Below are 19952 nucleotides of genomic sequence, written 5' to 3' on the forward strand. Positions count from 1 at the left end.
AAACAGGTCAGCGGGCCAGTTTGTTGACATTTTGCTGGTGTGCAACACCTACAAGAATTTTTATTTTGAAATCGGTCAGCAAATGCAGCCTGGTTTTGGTGTATTGATGTGGTGGAAATGAGGGTAAAAGCTTCCTTTCAAAGCTTCCTTATGTTGTGAGGTGTTCACTCTAACTGCATGGCAATATTAAACCAGAGAAATACTGAAATGTGAATGTGAAATACTTTAGTTTGGCTCTTTTAGGCTACTTAAGATGTTTGAATGAAACAATTCAATGGGGGAACAATGGGGGGATAAAAAGCTTAAATGATAGAATTTCCTCGATCAAGGTTACATTAAAGTCAAAGCACCAACATTTAAATTATTTTCCATATTTTTAACCATATTAAACCATGAACGTTTGACCTGATTTCAGAAAATGTCCACCATTCTCTGCTGATCAAAACACCTAAGGCTTTCTGACCAATCATAATGTCATGATTTGGTTGTGATAGTGTTGATAGTTGATGGAAATGGTTTTGCCCTACGTGCTGATTGCATCCAAACCGCCATTTGCATTGTTTGCTCGATTAGATTAGACTGCTTCTTATTGCACCATTGTCTAATTACAGCAGGAAAAGGGCTTTGATCAAATAAATAGGTAATAGTTTTGGGACACGGACCATATTACTTTTGTTTGAACAAGAAAAATGTTGAGATTAAGGGGAAGGGAATACTGATTATTTAAGATGTGCATTGATTGATTGGCTTTTAAGTTGCAACAAATACTCCAATCAGTGTTGAAAAAAAATCAATACATCTTCTCCGGTCAGCTGAAACTTAACAGCAGAAATACCAAGTTTGTAAAAATCAGGGCTTTGGAGGCTAATTTTGCTATGCTATATGAATGCTATACTATTTAGCTGGAGGAGAGCACTGAGGATTCAGATTCAGGAAGTCATATCCGAGAATCTTTTGTCATATGTCAGATGTTGGAGAAATGGCATGTGGTTTGAACTTTACAAGCGTTTTCTGAGCCAGCTGTTACTGGGAGTTTATCAGTGTAAAGCTGACCCTGGGCCTGTACTCTGATAGCGGCACACACTTTTGCACAGCTGTGTGTGGAGGACGTGCACGTGGGACACAAACAATACCTGTATTCCCACACAGTCGTTTCAATGAAAAACTTTATTAGCCTCAATTATACAAGGTTAAAACATTGAAATCACCTTAATTGGAGTTACGATGTTCCTAAAATGCAGGTTTGATAACTGGATTCAACTCTGAACATTACTTCCGGTCATCACCTCTCACACACACATTCTACCTTTCCATCACATGGAGGCTGGCGTAATCCTCTGAAAACATACGTGAAATATGTCCGCACGCACACATGCACGCACGCACGCACGCACGCACGCACGCACGCACGCACGCACGCACGCACACACACACACACACACACACACACACACACACACACACACACACACACACACACACACACACACACACACACACACACACACACACACACACACACACACACTGCCTCTTGTGCAGGTGACAGATTGGGTGGTGTAAGGCATGGAGATCATCCAGATAAGGCCGTTAATGAGTAACCCTGCAATTTCAGGTTGTTTGCTGCTCAGCGGCTGGAAAATTGGAACAATAACATGCAAACACGGAGGTAATGGCTCTGGTTCCAGGCGGGGAGATGCAGGGACCGGACCATAACACCAACAGGGATGGCTGGCACACCAGAAATACGTTTAAAGCAGTATCTGTGTTTGATTTGGGAAAAAATACAACTTGCATTAAGATAATACATATTTAATGTATCTACCAGAAGACCAAACTTGCCTAGGAAGAAATAACCACAAAATGTTTTAAAGCAATTTGGGATTTTGTTACTTTCGGACAGAGCTAGGTGTTTTCCCCCCAGTATGCTAAGCTAAGCTAACCAGCTCCAGGCTGCAGTCGTGTGTTTGACTTGACAAACAAATGAGTGTGTGTTATCAATATTTTAATCCAACCCTCAGCAACAAGGAAAATAAATAGCCTATTTCCCAAAATGTTTAGATTTGCCCTTAATGGTCCATATTTGGAAATGTTCAGGCATAACTTTTGCTCTTTCTGAAACCTCCCAGAAACCTGCAGGTCCGCTGCAACTCTTAATACTTTTAAATCCAGGCTGAAGACTTATCTTTTTGTCGCTGCTTTTAATTGAAACTGAGCCGTTGTGTTCATCAGTAAAGTGGAACTTCTATGTGAACTATTCATATCTTAAACTGTGCTGTAACTTTTTATTCATGTACTTTTTATTCATGTATTTTTTATTTTAATGTTTCTTTTATTATCTTTTACTGTTTTTAAATGCCTTTGTCTGAATGTCTTTCATTTTTGTAAAGCACCTTGAATTGCCTTGTGTTGAAAGGTGCTGTATAAATAAACTTGCCTTGCCTTGCCTTTCATAAATCCAAATTGTGGTTTCTTCATCTTGTAGAAGCTGATGTTCCCATACTCTGCTTTCAGCATCAAGATATTTTCTGAATTAGCACATAATACCTTTTTTATTTTTAGGTATTTCTGCACATGCATCATGTGATGAAGACTAAGTCATATAACATTTTTCAAGGCCCTAAACTGTCAAAATCTCACTTTGGTCAGAAGCTAATTAAAAGAGATGAAAGAGGGCAGATTTCTGCTAGTTAAAACCAAGAAGGACACACTATTGGATTCTTTCCCATAACAGACGTGGGAGCAGAATGATGCCGACATCCCTCCTGATAAACCCAGAGTAAGAACCTGGAACCGGGCCAGACTCATCTCACTAATGGACTGAGCTGCTCGGCTCTCTGCTTACAGAGATCTCTCACACAGTCAACATGTCGGAACATTACGGTTTCCATTTACGGTAACGCGTGTTACAATAATAACCATCAGGATGGGACTGTACAGTAGGTGGTTCTTGTATCAGAAAGTGACACATCTACAGAATCACGAGCATGTTCTTAGTTTATTAACAAAGGGGCAACAATGTAATTATGACTTCCTGAACAAAGAACGAAAACACTCGTTTGTGACATTCATGGAATCATGGAGAACAAATACATCCTCATCTAATTTGGAGGACTTACAATGACTTATACAAGACACAATAAGTAATAATAATAATTACAAGAATAAGATCAATATGTTGTGGTTTACTTTGAAAGTACAGATGATGAAGTGTGTTTAGATTGTGAGATATAATGTCATATCTATTGAAATGAACTAAACTAATGTGAAGTGGGTTTTTCTTTTAATCTATTAATGCTTAAATGTCCTATAACATTTCCCTTTTCACTCCAGATGTTGTCCTCTGTCACGGAAACCAGCTGAATAAGGACAAAGATCAAGACAAAGGAAATAAGGTATGAGTGATGAGATCAATCTGCAGCGCACTTGCATATTAAATCAGGGAGGTGCTTCTTCCCCAATAATGAAAGTTTGATGAAAGCGTCAGAGCTATTGTTAGACTGACGTGGTTTTAATGGGATGACAGATGTTGTTAATTACTTCAGAATGTATTTTAGGGTTTCCTTTATTGCATTTAACTCAGCTTCTGCACATTGATTGACAGCAATATCCCTTTGGAAACAGTAAATGTAATCATCCACATGTCCTGCACATGCCCATTTAACTTTTTCTCGGAAAAAAGGTTGCAGGTTTGCACACACACTACAACACAGTGTGAGAAATGATCCTTTCTGTTATTTGATTATGCCTATACAGTAGAACAAAGCTCTGTGCGCTCAAACCCAGCTCAAGGATGATATCAGGAGGAGGAGAAGGAGGCGGAGCCACTGAATCATAACCAAAAATAATCCTAGAACATAGTGTTACCTTGTAATGACAAACAGATCCCTATTAGATGGCACAAACCCCGAAAAAGAACCAATATAAGACCAAAGAAAAGGGACTAACAAGCATGTCGGCGCTTCTCCCCATCAAATTTAATACTTGAATGTGAATATTTTGCAGTTTTGTACACAAGCTAACCCCATCTGCACAGCTTTCCACTGGGGGGGGGGGGGGGGGGGGTCGGTAATATGACATACTGTTTATTCTTATCTTATTTATTGGCAGAAACATAAGATGGGGTTGCTCAAGAAGGGGGGGGGAACAGAGAGAGGGGATGGAGAAGGGGAGGTCTGGGGGGGGGGGGGGGGGGAATGTTTGTGAAAGTGTAGACGTTTGTGACCTCTTCGAGAAAAGGAGGAATGTGTGAATTTATAGGGAGAGTTGGAGGAAATACCGAAGAGAGTACAAAGAGGTACTAGAAAGAAGTGATTGAAGGGCTGGAGGAGGAGGACAAGTGGAAGGGGGCGCGTGAGTATGAGGGGGAGGGGGGGAGGGGGGTAACTTGAGCCTTGTGTTTACCATGTTCCCAGAAACATATGAGTTCTTAGGACAATGTGTTCGAGAAGACATGCGGAGATCACCCCCCTAAACTTGTTCACTTTCGGTATAGCTAATTAGGTAATGATGTTTTGCATATGTTGTTGTTGTGCAATGATACACTTGTGTATTTGAATTTGACGTTAAAGATGTCATTTAAAGCTTATCAAAAGATTAAATGAACATTCAAATTCCACATTTAAAAAGGACTTTAAATCTTTAGTTTTTTCTATACGAGTTTTAGAAATATTTATGTTCCGTTTCAGGAATTTGTTGGTTTTCATCAACGAACAATCGACACACCTTAAAGCTGCACAAATCATGCTTTACAACCACCAAGGAGATGTGTTTACGGTTTGGTTTGTGTTTCTATTTGTCTGTTTTTAGGTAGTACAAGGAAAAAGTACTGGCCAAAATGTCATGAAACTTGGTGGAAATGTAAAACATGTTTCAAGGAAGAACATATATGATATTTTGGAGTTGCTCCGCATGAGGGGGCGGCTGCACGGCTGCTTCTCCATTGGGGGCACAGCTTTGGAGGGGTTGCTGTTCTCGGAGTGCCTTTCTAGGAAAAAGGAATCCGTTACCAGGGTTGTTGTTGGTCTTGTCATTATTATTACTTTGCTTTTGTTCCTTTTTTTCATCCCTTCCTTTGGGAAATGCGCCTCTGATGAACTAAAACCATTTGTAAATCAAAAGATGTTACATCATCATGATTTTGGATCTCTTTGTTTACGTCTCAGCTGGAGCCCGCCGTCTCGCACTGAGTTACACCTCTGCAGGCACAACAGCTGACTCCCTCAATGTGTCTTATCCGGCGCTTTGTTTACCCAGATCCTTTATATAACTTTTCAGAATCATCATTCCCATTATGGCAGGGTCCCACTGGGACAAAGAACATCTATTTTAAACTTCATCTGATCATGATTGGAACAATGCCTTCTAAAGATATGCTGAGGATGCACACGCAGTTACGCAAGAAAACACAATATAGACCAAAACAACACAGATTTTAAATGTTTTCCTGGATCTCCCTCAATTCTGTCTATGTTTCTTTACTACTAAAAACTAGCAGTAGACAATCCTTAAGAATAAAAGGGATTTGACAGAGCAGTAATCCTGATCAGCTGAGCCAGCAGCTGAGTGTCTTTAAGTTCCTCCAAAACACTACTTCCTGTTTCAGGGAAGCGAGAAACACACACGATCTGAGTGTTTTTCACAAGACAGCACATACTGTATCCTCTTTTCACTAGTGTGTGTATTCTAATATTCAACCGCCCCGACCAGGCCCCACTGAGGGGGGGGGGGGCCTCAGCGGTGCCTGGTCGGGGCGGTTTTTTATGGACGTCTGGCTGAATCCAGTTCACACTGCCTCAAGAAATAAACTCCTCATCTGACTCTCTCCCTCTCCCCACCTCCATCTATATATATCATAGGATCTCCCTCCCCTCTTTCTGCTCTTATTGTTTATTCCTCTTTTCTTTTCCCCCCTTTCTCTACTCTGTCCTTTCTTTTTCCACCTGCTTCCTCTCATTTTAAAAAGCAATAGGAAACAGACAGAGAGAAAGATAGAAGTGCATCTGACAGTGTGGTTCTTTGATGTTGTGTATAGTGCTGTGTACCTGGACTCACATTCAGGTTCAGGTCCGGACTCAAGTCCAGAAGTTCAGGTTCAGGTCCGGACTTATAAGTCCGGACTTGTGTCAAGTTGTGTGAGTAACTAAAGTGAACTTATTGAGCTAATTATCAATTGAAAATAAACTCATAATCAACTCAAATTCAAACTCGTCAGGTTTATTGTGCCCCCTTCCAACTTGTGTCTACACCATGTCTTTTCTAGAACTCTACATGTGTTACTAACTACACAACACAACTACATACATAGTGATGTACATACAAGACTCAATATGCAAGAGTACAAGTCTATGTGTTCTTGTTGAAGAACAACAGCATATTGACATTGTCTGGGTGAAGTGTTGCTCTTTCGGCAGACACTATATCACCATACATACAAAGGAGTTAGCTTAGCTACAGTACCATATATGGCAACCAGTATCCCATGCTGTCAGTAAGCTACACTACCAAATATGGCAACCAGCATCCCACGCTGTCAGTGTCCACTATGTCTAAGCCAGCTTCCCTTGACGTCACACAGATCTCGCGAGCAGTTGCGATATTTTGCGAGACTTTGGGAGTTCAGTTATGGCCGCCATATCAGAAGCCAAAACAATGTTTTTCGTCTTTTCTCAGTTATGGCCGCCACATCAAAACAATGTTTTTCGTCTTTTCTCAGCACAAATTTCTCGATCTATGGAAGGTTTTTAGATGGTTTAGAATAAAAAGGAGAATATACGTAAGTACCGGTTCCCGACGTTCCGGTTTTAACCGGACTTGAACCGAAACTTTTTACAAGTCCAGTACCGGTTCGGCGTACCGGTACGCAGCACTAGTTGTGTATCCGAAACACATATGTGTATTGTGAGTATTTTTCGCGCAGATGTCCAAATGTCAATGTGTACCAATCGAGCGACCCCCAGGTGCCACAACAGTTGTCTGCGATTGAGAAACGGCCTCAATCTCGAGGAAACTGGCTTCCAAGCCAATATTTCAAGGATACTACGTCCTCGAGTGCCGCCGAAGGACTGTTCCAATCTCCAGAATACTTGGCATTCCACCGAGGCCGCGACCTTGGTTTGGGGGTAATTTCGAGGCTGCACATGGGTAGACTTCGCGTCCTTCAAATCCCCACAATGCTTTGCGCACGGACCAATTTCCCCAAATCTGTGGCGGAAAATGTAAGGCGGGGTCTCTCATATGACGCACACTTGCTAGCCTGTTCCACTCTTCGTTTTCCGAATGCCAGGAAGGATTCTTGCCTAGCTTCTGGAGGAAGTGACTCGGAAGACATGTGCTACCAAGCAAGCATCCTCGCGATTGAGGAACGGCCCTTATTTCGGAAAAAGTATGTATTGAAGTCAATGGCGAGAGAAAGATCATCTTTCGATACCGTTTGAATTTTGTCATGAATTACACATATGATGTTTGTCAATTTAGAAGATAATTTTGCAAGTCAAAAAAATCGTCGCAAAACTGTGAAGTAACACTTTTTTTTGTGTGAAACCGCTCAATGAACTACATCTCCCGTATCGCAACACACACCAAGACGGCCGTCACGTTGGCACATTTCACTTCTTTCTTTGAGAATGAGGCGAAAAGTATTAAACGAGGTGAAAATCACTGCAAGTCTGGGCATGTTGAGAGCTGCACATACAGGACTGTCTCAGAAAATTAGAATATTGTGATAAAGTTCTTTATTTTCTGTAATGCAATTAAAAAAACAAAAATGTCATACATTCTGGATTCATTACAAATCAACTGAAATATTGCAAGCCTTTTATTATTTTAATATTGCTGATTATGGCATACAGCTTAAGAAAACTCAAATATCCTATCTCAAAAAATTAGAATAGTTCCTCAGACCAAGTAAAAAAAAAAGATTTATAACAGCAAAACACAATCAAACATTTGAAAATGTCCATTAATGCACTCAGTACTTGGTTGGGAATCCTTTTGCACGGATTACTGCATCAATGCGGCGTGGCATGGAGGCAATCAGCCTGTGGCATTGCTGAGGTGTTATGGATGCCCAGGATGCTTCAATAGCGGCCTTTAGCTCATTAGCATTGTTGGGTCTGGTGTCTTTCAGCTTCTTCTTCACAATACCCCACATATTCTCTATGGGGTTCAGGTCAGGGGAATTTGCAGGCCAATCGAGGACAGTAATGCCATGGTCAGTACACCAGTTACTGGTGGTTTTGGCACTGTGGGCAGGTGCCAGATCATGCTGGAAAATGAATTCCTCATCTCCATAGAGCTTTTCAGCAGACGGAAGCATGTAGTGCTCTAAAATCTCTTGGTACACAGCTGCATTTACTCTGGGCTTGATGAAACACAGTGGACCAACACCAGCAGCTGACATGGCTCCCCAAACCATCGCTGACTGTGGGAACTTCACACTGGATTTCAAGCAACTTGGATTTTGCTCCTCTCCAGCCTTTCTCCAGACTCTGGCGCCTTGACTTCCAAATGAAATACAAAACTTGCTTTCGTCTGAAAAGAGGACTTTGGACCACTGTGCAACTGTCCAGTGCTTCTTTTCCTTAGCCCAAGTCAGACGCCTCTTCCGTTGTCTTGAGTTCAGAAGTGGCTTGACCATGGGAATACGGCTATTGTAGCCCATTTCCCGGACACGTCTGTGAACAGTGACTTTTGATACCTGGACTCCAGCTTCAGTCCACTGTCTTTGAAGCTCCCCCAAATTCTGGAAGCGACTCTTCTTCACAATGCTGTTAAGGCTGCGGTCATCTCTCTTGGTTGTGCAGCGTTTCCTGCCACATTTCCCCCTTCCAACAGACTTTTTGTGGATGTGCTTTGAAACTGCACTCTGTGAACAGCTTGCTCTTTGAGAAATTTCTTTTTGTGTCTTACCCTCCTGATGGAGGGTGTCAATGACGGTCCTCTGGACAGCAGTCAGATCAGCAGTCTTCCCCATACTTGTGATTTAGTTTACTGAACCAAGCTGAGTGTTTTTCAAGGCTCAGGAAACCCTTGCAGGTGTTTCGAGTTAATTAGACGATTCAAGTGATTCGTTGAACACCCTACTAGTATACTTTTTCATGATATTCTAATATTTAGAGATAGGATATTTGAGTTTTCTTAAGCTGTATGCCATAATCAGCAATATTAAAATAATAAAAGGCTTGCAATATTTCAGTTGATTTGTAATGAATCCAGAATGTATGACATTTTTGTTTTTTTAATTGCATTACAGAAAATAAAGAACTTTATCACAATATTCTAATTTTCTGAGACAGTCTTGTACACACAAGGGGAGTTAGTCGGTTCTGTAAGAGCCAGCATGCGGGACCGGGATTCTGGGATTTGTAGTCTATCTAGTTGCATATTTTTCATAGTCTTATATTTCAACAGTTTTAAGACAAACTGTGACTTTTTTGATATGGAAATAATTTGTTAAGATAGACAAACATCACATGTGTAATTCGTGGCACAATTCAAACGGGATCGAAAGATAATCTTTCTCTCCCAATTGACTTCAATACATTATTTTTCCGAAATAAGGTCCCATGGGTCGGAAGTAGATGGGCGGGACTTCGCCTCTCTATAACTTTAGGAACATTTGATTAAATTATGATTGTGTTTGATTGCCCGACTTTAACTCAATAAAACAGAAACGGTAAATGCCTGAGGGTGACTTTAAGAACCTGTGTAATTATTGGAGTATATGTCAAAGTCTAGTTTAAGTACCTGTAATATTTCAACTAACATGTATCCAGTGAGTCAACTCATGTTTGGATGATCTTTGGTGAATTTGACCACTAATAAAAGCGCCAAAGTTGCGGACATAGTTTGGGAGGGCTTCATCAAAGCGTATGATGCAACAGTGAGCTCTCTTTGAAAGGACATGTTATTGACTCAGCTGAGGAAGATGGTGGGATGAAGTAAAAAGCTGAGAATTTTAGCTTTTTCTGAATTAAAAAAGACCCATTTCACAGTATAGGCTGAGTTTGAGTTGGTGTGCTGACTGTATTTGTTGTGTGTGTGTGTGTGTGTGTGTGTGTGTGTGTGTGTGTGTGTGTGTGTGTGTGTGTGTGTGTGTGTGTGTGTGTGTGTGTGTGTGTGTACTGTATGTGTGTGTGTACTACATGATCTATCGCTCTTGTGAAGGTGTAGAATCTGACACATTTCTTTGTGGACCTTTCCCACGAGGACGCTTCCTTTCTGTCTCTCTAAGCTCTTAGTGTGTGTGTTTTTGTGCATGTATCTGTCTTTTTACAGTAATACTGATCGGTTGAGCACATATAGATGCGTAAGTGGAAAGAAACTTAACAAATAGTCTCTCCAGTGGCCGGCAGGACTGTGAACTGTGAATGTGAGGCAGGGGACATTAAAGGTTAGACACCATAAGATGCCTTAGCGCCTGTTATGAATGCATATGTTGCTGTAATTAGATTCTGTTTGATGGCTGAGTGATTGATTACTAGCGGCAATCTTAAAGTACAATGGCTACTGATTTTTGATGATGTATCACAATCTTGGGTGACAAGAAAACACATCTGATATACAAATATCTTGTGTATTGATTTACTGCGACCTTGGTGGCTACATAACCCCAATATGTCTGCACTATGAGAAGATCACATGACTGACTATGGCACAGTTTTAAATCGTGGTGTGTGTGTTCAGTAAAGGATGATAAATCTGCGAGTGTGTGCGGTCGATTTCTCTACCCCAAGGACGTCACTTTCTTGCAGACTGGTTGGACTTATAAAATATTGATTCTGCTTGTGAGTGCAGCCCAGACTATAAATAGTCTCAGCTACACATAAAGCCACTGCCACCTGACACAGCTTTCTATCACTTCCACAAACACACACACAGATATAAATGAATACACAGCTTCATAAGATGCACGCTGCATTCTGATTATGCAGACGTATTGATATTCTGGACGCTAACACAACAAGCTGCTGTTTATCACTGTGTCAGGCTTGACCGTGCACATCTGTCAGCAGAGATTTATTGATGATAAAAACTATCAGGAGAAAATACAAGCTGTTTTCAATCAGACTCACATGTGGGGAAAAGCTGCTCTCACAAATGTCTTTCTTTCTGAGCACTTGAGAATACAAATGCTTCAAAAGGAATTGCTCATGTCCTGATATTATCACATTTTGTCTCGATCAATCAGAGCTGACTTTATTTTTCCCTAGCGGGCAATTGGTTGAACAGCAATGAAACATAACAATATCCTAAAAGAGGAAGCGCATCAAAGATGTGAAAAGAGGATCTCTGTGCAGCTGTTCAAGCACAACAGACTTTAGAGGAATAATAGGACCAACGGACACTTATTTAATTGCAGTCTTTACCAGTGCCAGCGAAGAATATTATGAATCAAGGTGAATATGAACGACAAAACAATATGAGAATATCCCAATTATAAAATATTGGATCAGCCCAAATTCAAGTGAGGGTTATAACCTGCAGTGCCAAGACTGAATGAATAGCTTTTAAAATAGCAAGAAAAAAAGAAAAATAATTGGCAAAAAAAGGAAGAGACAGACCTTAATAGACTGAGGCATCTAAAAGCTAGTTAGGTATTACATAATAATAATTTAACCTAATAAAACAACAATACAATGGGACCTTTGACTGCAGATGTATGACCTTGTTTTCAATGCTGTCATTAACGGGCTTCCATACTTTATCTACTATGGATGCCCAACTCTAGGGAACAGTCATATTGCACGGCAGGAAATGAAATGTCACAGACAAGAGAGGCACTAACTCTTGCAAAATAGCACCTCTGCTGAGTTAATTGATTAAACTAGTACCAAGCAGAGCAAAACCTGATGTCTGGCATTCAGCAGATGTGAGTCATGTGCACTCAGTATGTGACTTCCCCCTTTTGGTGAGCACTCCCTTACATTTGCATTCTGACACACACACACACACACACACACACACACACACACACACACACACACACACACACACACACACACACACACACACACACACACACACACACACACACACACACACACACACACACACACACACACACACACACACACACACACACACACACACACACACACACACACACACACACACACACAATAACAACATTAGGGTGTGATAAAACCCTATATAATTTGATTGGTCACAATAACTGAAATAAAAATGTTGGTATGCAGCAAAAAACTAAATAGCATAAACAAGAGCCCCCCTTTCCTTATTTGTAATAAAAAAGAATGTATGTTAAACAACTTGCTATACATACATACATACTGCAAGTTACGTCTACAAATAATGTAAATATGATTGTCAAATGTCCGAGTTTTCGAAATAGCTTCACATCGAGCAGCTACCACATTAATAGTAATGATAGTCCACTCATAAAGAAACACAATCTGTGTATACTGTATGCCCTTTTGTCTGAGTGCATTTTCTTTTAATACCTTTTCTTGCAAAGGGCCCTCGGGATCTCATACATCAGTAATGCTGGACTACTTGAAAGATAAACATCTGTAAGAACTGTCATGTTTTCCTTTTGTAGCATTAATCCTTGAATGTTCATCAATGAAGGATTTCATGCTTTTTTCTAAAGAGTTGTATTTAATCATCTTCTCAGCAAACACTTCATACATAAATGCAAATATCTTAAGGGTTAAGCCTCACTCAATGGATGATCAAAGGAAAGAAACGTCCTGAAACCTCTCATTATTTGACTTGTTTACGATACTTGAATAGACCCTCACTCTGTTAATGGTTGGTTTTTCGTAATTTTTATTTTTGTAAGATGTAAACTGTTTGTTTTATTTAAACTGTATTTGCAACTTTTAATGTTATTGACTGAAAATAAATGTTTTTAAATTACTCTTGATGAATAAAGTCAAATTACTTACTCACTTCTTCATATAAGCCTTAACACAGGTTTTATATAAGTGCGCCATCTAGCGGCGGAAATGCGTCAGAGCATCCCACACACCTGTGTTGTAATGATACACAGCCACCGGTAGAGGGCAGTGTGACCTCAGTGTAGAGACCGACTGGAAAAAATGTCTCTTGTGTGAGTTAACGGTGAGTCAGCTCTTATTTAACGTCATACTGTTAAAAGACATGAACAAACGTATCGAAGTGGTTTGGTTTTCCATTCATAGTTCATTTCAAGTACAGGCGGTTAGCCAGGCTCTGTAGAGTTTAAATTAGCCTGGCGCTGCTAAGCTAATTAAGGAGCTAATTAACACTGTTGAGCTAACTAAATGCGGTGAACGGGCTCGTTAAAGAGTGAAAGCTTTGTTGTTTAATGTCTGTTGTGGCTCCTTTCGGTTGTTTTACAAACTCTGCAACATTTACAAATGATGACAAGCCTTTAATGCAATTTATAAAGGATTATTTCCCTCCCAGTCTATCCTGCATGGCAATTCCAGTTTTAACAGCAAGATACTGCTTCTCATTGTTAGGTAAACTGACGAAATTGTCCGTTGTCTATTTTTTCACTTTCCTAGCAAATCAGGGGCATATTTTGAAGTAAAGCCCACCATGAACAAAAACGTAAAACAAAAGAGAAACACAGCTGCTAATTAATTCAAATCAAGCTCACCTGATTTATTTAATCTGCGTCCTCTCATGGGAATTGTAGTTCACAGTTGTAGTTCAAATACACAGCAAGCTCCAAAGACAAAACATGCTACAAAAACTGTAGATTAACAACAACAATAAGTAAAATGAAGATACAAATGTACAAACATATGATGTATCTGTCTGTTTTTTTCTTCTATCAATGATTTGGTGCATTAAAAGCCATACAATTGTTACAAAAAACAACATTACAGTTTCCTATAAACCCCAAATTGACACTATCAAATGTCTTGTTGTCTGAGCAGCAGGCAAAAACCAGAATACTTTCAATTAAGCATTTCATAAAACAGAGGAAATTAGCAAATCTTAACGACCCAAAGATATGAAAGGAATGGAAACTTGTACAACCAATCAATACATCTAACAGAATACCTAGCTTTAGTTGAAATCCACTTAAAGTAGGGACTGGAGCCCAATGTGTGGATCCAGTTCAGTGTAGGTGTTTCTCTGAGATCACACAGGAACCAAATTAAATCTGATTGGAAATCAAACTGAGCTGTGAAGGAATGTTCTGGAAAGACTTCTGAGATAAGTGCTTCATGCTTTAGGCCAGAAATGCCAAGAAATACGAGGAATGTGTTGTCACCTGTAGCTACTGTTAACGCTCCTCCAGTCTGCTGTCAGGTGATCTCACACAGGTGAGAGATCACGTGTGAGTGTGTGTTAGAGGGAATAAGTGTGTGAATTGATATACACTGTTCCTTACCTGTTATTCTCTTTTACAGAGGGAAAAGAAAGAGAAGAATAGTGTGGAAAAAGTAAGTGTCTTAACATTTGAGGTTCAGTGTTCGACATCTTATTCTTGTGGGATATATTTTAATCTTTATAGACTACATAGATCACGCAATATTGTGCGTTACCAAAGTGTTTGTGAGCAAGGGACAGCTCTACATCCTCAGAGGGAAAACCACCCTTACCTTCTCACTGTGCACTCTTATATTCCATTTCTTTTTCTGTTTTGTCCACTAATTCATTTCTTTTGACAATTGCAAACATAGCATGTGAAAATTTGCACACATCCTTCATCCCGTGTTTACACGCTTTCCCACAGATCCTTAGAAAAGAGTGTTCATTTTAGCTTTTGAAAGTCCACATCTAAAAAAAGCTCCTTAAATTGTCTGGAATTTAAGAAAGGCAGACATTACATGTGATCTGTGGCAGGCTGAATGAGCAAGCTTATTTGCTCTGTCTTTTTTGTACTTTGTTTCATTTCATACCGCTCAGCAATGACAAGTTTCACTGCTTTCTTTAGATTTGAAATGGTTTGGACTCCTCCAAAAGCGTGGTCGCATGTCTTGTAACTCTGAAGAAGAAGTACAAATTGTTTAGGGTTCGGGGTAAACAATTCTTCAGTGTCTTTGTTTGCACCTTTTTGTAGGTTAGGGTTTAGGGGGTTAGGTTAGGGTTAGGTCTACCCTGTAGAACGTCATAGAACTTACTCAAAGTGTACAGATATCGCCGCAGAAGCCTCGTACAGTACATATAGGAGTATTCAGTGCAACCAACACACAACCCCCCATCAAAACACATTCACAAGCCTCCCCTGAGACCCCCACGAAAGTCTGGTGATGAGTCTCCAGTGCCAAAAAGCAGGAAGTCACAGCTGTGCTCATCCCCCTTTCAGCATGTGTGGGAGCCAGAGTGTGTGTCTCTATCAGTATGCGTGTGTGTTTTTTTAGCCTCTATATTCCTGCGTGTCAGTCAGTTTCTCTGGCCGACATGACGCTACTTTCTATTCCCACCTCTTTGCAGAAGTTTCCAGTGTCGTTTAATGAGAGGGAGACGGAGAGAGCCCGGCTTACACTGGCTAATGAACACTGAGCTGTGTGTCATTGTGGCTTAACGTGTAAGACTGACTGCACTGGAAACACACTCACACACCCTCTGTCAACTCTCACATCTTCTATTGTTTCCGACGCCTCCTATCACTCTCCACTTCACGTTATCTTTCTTATCTGTTTGTTTCCTTCCTCTCTTTTAATACACTAAACGGCCACACAGCCCACCTACCTTTGTATAGTTTACATATCTGGCTTTCTCTTCTCTGGTTTAGACTGGGCCTCTTATGTCATTTCATAGACTCAACAATTAATCTAGGAAAATAATTGGTTGCAGCCTTTGTTTAGATGAAGGGGGAATATTGTATTTCATATCCTCTTTTTCCACTCTATGTCTACACAATGTCAAATGGAAAAAGGTCATACACAAAAAAAGTTGAATCCCGACCAAAGCGATTCAGAAACCATCCAAAAGAATGTTATCTTTAGATTGTGAATTTCAGAAGGAGATGTTCCACAATCACGAATAGCTGAAACATTTCTAAAGATGTCCACATACTTTTGGTCATGTTATATATCCATTTTGTTACTTTAGTCTCAATCTTCCTCGCCCTCACGTTTCTTTTTCTCAAACATCCCAACTTCTTTCCTCTCCATGACCATGAACCTCCGCAGCTCCTTTGGAAGCCGGGCTCTCTGCTGTAAATCTGAAGGCCTTGGCTTTAAGAGGCGCAGTGTGCCTCTGTAACACGGGCCGCTTTGTTTTGGTTACAGAGAGAAGGAGACACAGGGAGACCTATTCGAGACCGACGAGTCGTAGAGAAACCGCACAGTGTGTGTGAATCCCTGTGGTGCAAGAATACATCTTTTTAAAAAAAGAAGTCTTTTATTTCTTGACCAAAATAAAACAGAGAAAGGGAGAGGAAACGATTTGACAGCTTTGGATCCAGTTTTGAGATTTCACACGAACTCCAAACTCTGCGTCTGTGTGATGTTCCTTAAATTGAATCTGAGCTTTTAATCTGTCTAATGTTTCCTCCCTTCGTCCCATCTTTCATTCTCACTCTGTTTGATCTCATTGAGATGTTACCTTCAGGTGCACGGTGTGGAGGCGCTGCACTGACATCCAACCTCACTCCACTGTCGAGAGAGAGAGAGAGAGAGAGAGAGAGAGAGAGAGAGAGAGAGAGAGAGAGAGAGAGAGAGAGAGAGAGAGAGAGAGAGAGAGAGAGAGAGGAGAGAGAGAGAGAGAGAGAGAGAGAGAGAGAGAGAGAGAGAGAGAGAGAGAGAGAGAGAGAGAGAGAGAGGAGAGAGAGAGAGAGAGAGAGAGAGAGAGAGAGAGAGAGAGAGAGAGAGAGAGAGAGAGAGAGAGAGAGAGAGAGAGAGAGAGAGAGACTCTTCACAGCCATGATTGGACGGCCCCCTTTTTCCCCCTCCTCCTCCATGTGTTTTTTTTAAATGATTTGGGGAGAAAAGGGGAGCAAGCATTCACAGCTTGGCTGACGGTGCAGGCAGGAGCGTCACACAGGGGCAGCACTCTGGGACTGAAGACGACTGAAGAGGCTCGGGGGTGTTTTTGGATCTGATGCACAGCTCGACACACACACAGAAGAGGCAGGAACACACTCCGAACACGCTTTAACAAAAACACACTTACTGCACAAAAAGCAAGGAAAAGCCAGATTTGGTTGTTGCAGACAGGCAGGCACATACCTTACGAGCAAGCTTAAATCCTTTTCCAGACGGGACCTGAGTTTTCTTCCACTGGAGAGAAAAAGAAGCAGATGGATATGTGCTTATTTTGAAGGAAAAGGATCCTCGTATCCTTTCAGCAATGCTTTTGAGGAACTTTTGCACTGAGCTGTTGATCTGCTATGTTCCTGGACGCTAACATAGTGCATATTTCAATCCACTGAATTCTTCAAAACAGGATCCACATTTTCTTTCTTCTCTACAGAGCGTTTCTCCAGGGCAGGTGTTGTGCTGACTGTCACTATGTTTTCTCAAAGGTACTCTTTAACACCATTATGGACTTCTTGCCTTTTGGCCCTGTGCATCCTGGACGTATGGACCAGCGCCCAACAACAGTCCCGCAGATCCCGTCAGATGCCCTCGTTGACCTCCTCCTCTTCTTCAACTTCATCCGGCAACCTGTCGGAGAGCGCCGAGAGCAAAGTGGAGCGCCTCGGCCAGGCGTTCAAGCAGAACGTCCGCGACCTGCGAGAGAAGAGCTCCTGCCTGGACATGGTCTTCCTGGTGGACGAGTCGTCCAGCGTGGGCGCCAACAACTTCCTGAGCGAGCTGAGGTTCATACGCAAGATGCTGTCCGACTTCCCCGTGGCGCAGGAGGACACGAGGGTGGCGTTGGTCACCTTCTCATCCAAGACCCACGTGGTGACCAGGGTGGATCACATCTCGGCGCCCAAGCCCCACCAGCACAAGTGTTCGCTGTTCAACAAGGAGATCCCAGCTATCAACTACAGAGGGGGGGGCACCTACACCAAAGGAGCCTTCCAGAGGGCAGCGGTGAGTCGAGATGATAAAACGTGCCTTAGAGTGTGTGTGTGTGTGTGTGTGTGTGTGTGTGTGTGTGTGTGTGTGTGTGTGTGTGTGTGTGTGTGTGTGTGTGTGTGTGTGTGTGTGTGTGTGTGTGTGTGTGTGTGTGTGTGTGTGTGTGTGTGTGTGTGTGTGTGTGTGTGTGTGTGTGTGTGTGTGTGTGTGTGTGTGTGTGTGTGTGTGTGTGTGTGTGTGTGTGTGTGTGGCTTACTAAGGTTGAAGACACACCAGCCCACCTACCTTTGTATAGTTTGGATCTCTGGTTTTTTCCCTCCCTTGACCTCTTACATCACATCATAGACTAAACAGTCAATCGAGAAAATAATTGGTTCCAGCCCTTGTTTGGGTGAAGGGAAATATGGCATTTCATATCCCCCTCCCGCCCCCTTTTTCCAGATCTTTTTCTACACAATGTCAAATAATTTCAAAAAAGGTCATACACAAGAGAACACCTTTAGCATCAGTTTGAATTCAGACCGGTGGGTCAGACATAAGGATAAAGTTATGTGTGTGTGTGTGTGGAGGAAGTGATTGTGGCTCACTAAGGCTGACATTAATGAGGCCATGCGTAGCCTAGCTGTTGCGGCTCCTGCTTCCTCCAAATTACACAGCAGCAGGTAGCGAGGGGAAGCCGCTTGCTGGCTAATTGTTCAGGAGTTTCCAGTGATAAAAAATACCATTAAGATTGAGCACATGCATGCAGAGACACACACGCTGATGCATGCATGAAGCAACCAATGATTAGGTTATAAAGTGGAGCGAGTAGCAAGACAGTCCAAAAAGTCGTTGGTTGCTTTCAGAAATGTGGGCAATGTGGTTTAGATCAAGCCTTCTGGGGGAGTTTGACTCCACTTATAGCTAATGGTAATACATGACTTCATTATTACTGATAAGGTTTTGTCAAATGATCCTTTAACTTTAGTATTCCTACTGGCAGTACAGGTTGTACGTGTGAATGTGTTGGGAGGGATGTGGGGTTACCCTAGGTCACAGGGGGTCAATATGTTAGCTTGTTTATGGTTTGTTGATTTGAGCTGCCTGACACCCAGCAGCGCACACACGCACTCACACACACATGCACCGAGGCGAGGACATGTGGCACAGTTCATCCGTCAAGTCCAAACAGCCCAGCTGTAAAAGCCGTGTTGGTGGTATCGGGGCTCGTCTGTGTAAACACCTCGCTCAGCCTCAGATCTGCCTTCAGTTGGAAGCTTAGTGAGCATTATTGGAAGTACACACAGGACAGGATTCAGATGCTTCTGGGTCCTGTAGACCTGCTGACAGCCGACTGGTCGTTGTTGCGTCCACACAGATGGAAGGACAAATGGATAAGATCATGGCTTGCTGACAAAAACACATTATAGGTGTTATGACTGGGTGCACTGAAGTAATAAACCCTCTGATACACTCATGTGATTCAACAACTGATAGATAACAACATGTGTTGCTGTGCAGTGATGCCCCTCCACTCAGTAATACTCATCAGTTTAACAGCGGTATAATTGAATTGATCAATTTAAAACTAGAGCTGCAGCCATGGCAAATGGCCCAGCCAATACGTTTGTTTAGATTAGCAATTTTGATGTTGTTTTGCGAGGGGTTAGGGTTAGGGTTAGGGTTAGGGGTTAAGGTCTCCCAAAATCAAATCAAATATTTTATAAAAAAAAACTCTGTCTTTCAGGCCTTCATTAAACTCTGAACGAGCACACATTCCTAAAAATAACCTTGGAAGAGCCAACATCGTACGATGCGTCGCTATTTAAAGTGCATTTGTAGATAATACAAAAATCCCATGAGGCCAGTTTTACAGACACAGAGGTAGGTCTAGGTGAGCTGAGTCTTGGCAGGTTTCCCCTCCAATCCATCCCCGCTGAGAGCCTCGGACGGTGCCCTCCAGCTGGATGCTTGGCCCTCAGGACGGCTTTCCAACTCGCCCTCTTTACTTAAGTGCTGATAAGGAGACCACTGGCT

The 19952-nt window shown here is 41.7% G+C and overlaps 1 protein-coding gene across 2 annotated transcripts in view; it reads left to right on the top strand.

Moving 5' to 3' along the window:
* The first annotated feature begins 13948 nt into the window (after nt 1-13948).
* Nucleotides 13949-19952, top strand: part of svep1 (sushi, von Willebrand factor type A, EGF and pentraxin domain containing 1) — an 80628-nt gene continuing 74624 nt past the window's right edge. Inside the window, exons 1-3 of one of the 2 annotated variants that reach the window (XM_079669179.1) lie at nt 13949-14285; nt 14373-14405; nt 17435-17951. In XM_079669179.1, coding sequence (XP_079525305.1) covers nt 14203-14285; nt 14373-14405; nt 17435-17951 — 633 coding nt within the window. In that variant the 5' untranslated portion in view covers nt 13949-14202. The remainder of the gene's footprint in view (nt 14286-14372; nt 14406-17434; nt 17952-19952) is intronic. The other variant, XM_079669178.1, reaches the window with a different exon arrangement.

This window comes from Notothenia rossii (genome assembly GCF_949606895.1).
Source record: "Notothenia rossii genome assembly, chromosome: 3".
Classification (NCBI taxonomy): domain Eukaryota; kingdom Metazoa; phylum Chordata; class Actinopteri; order Perciformes; family Nototheniidae; genus Notothenia; species Notothenia rossii.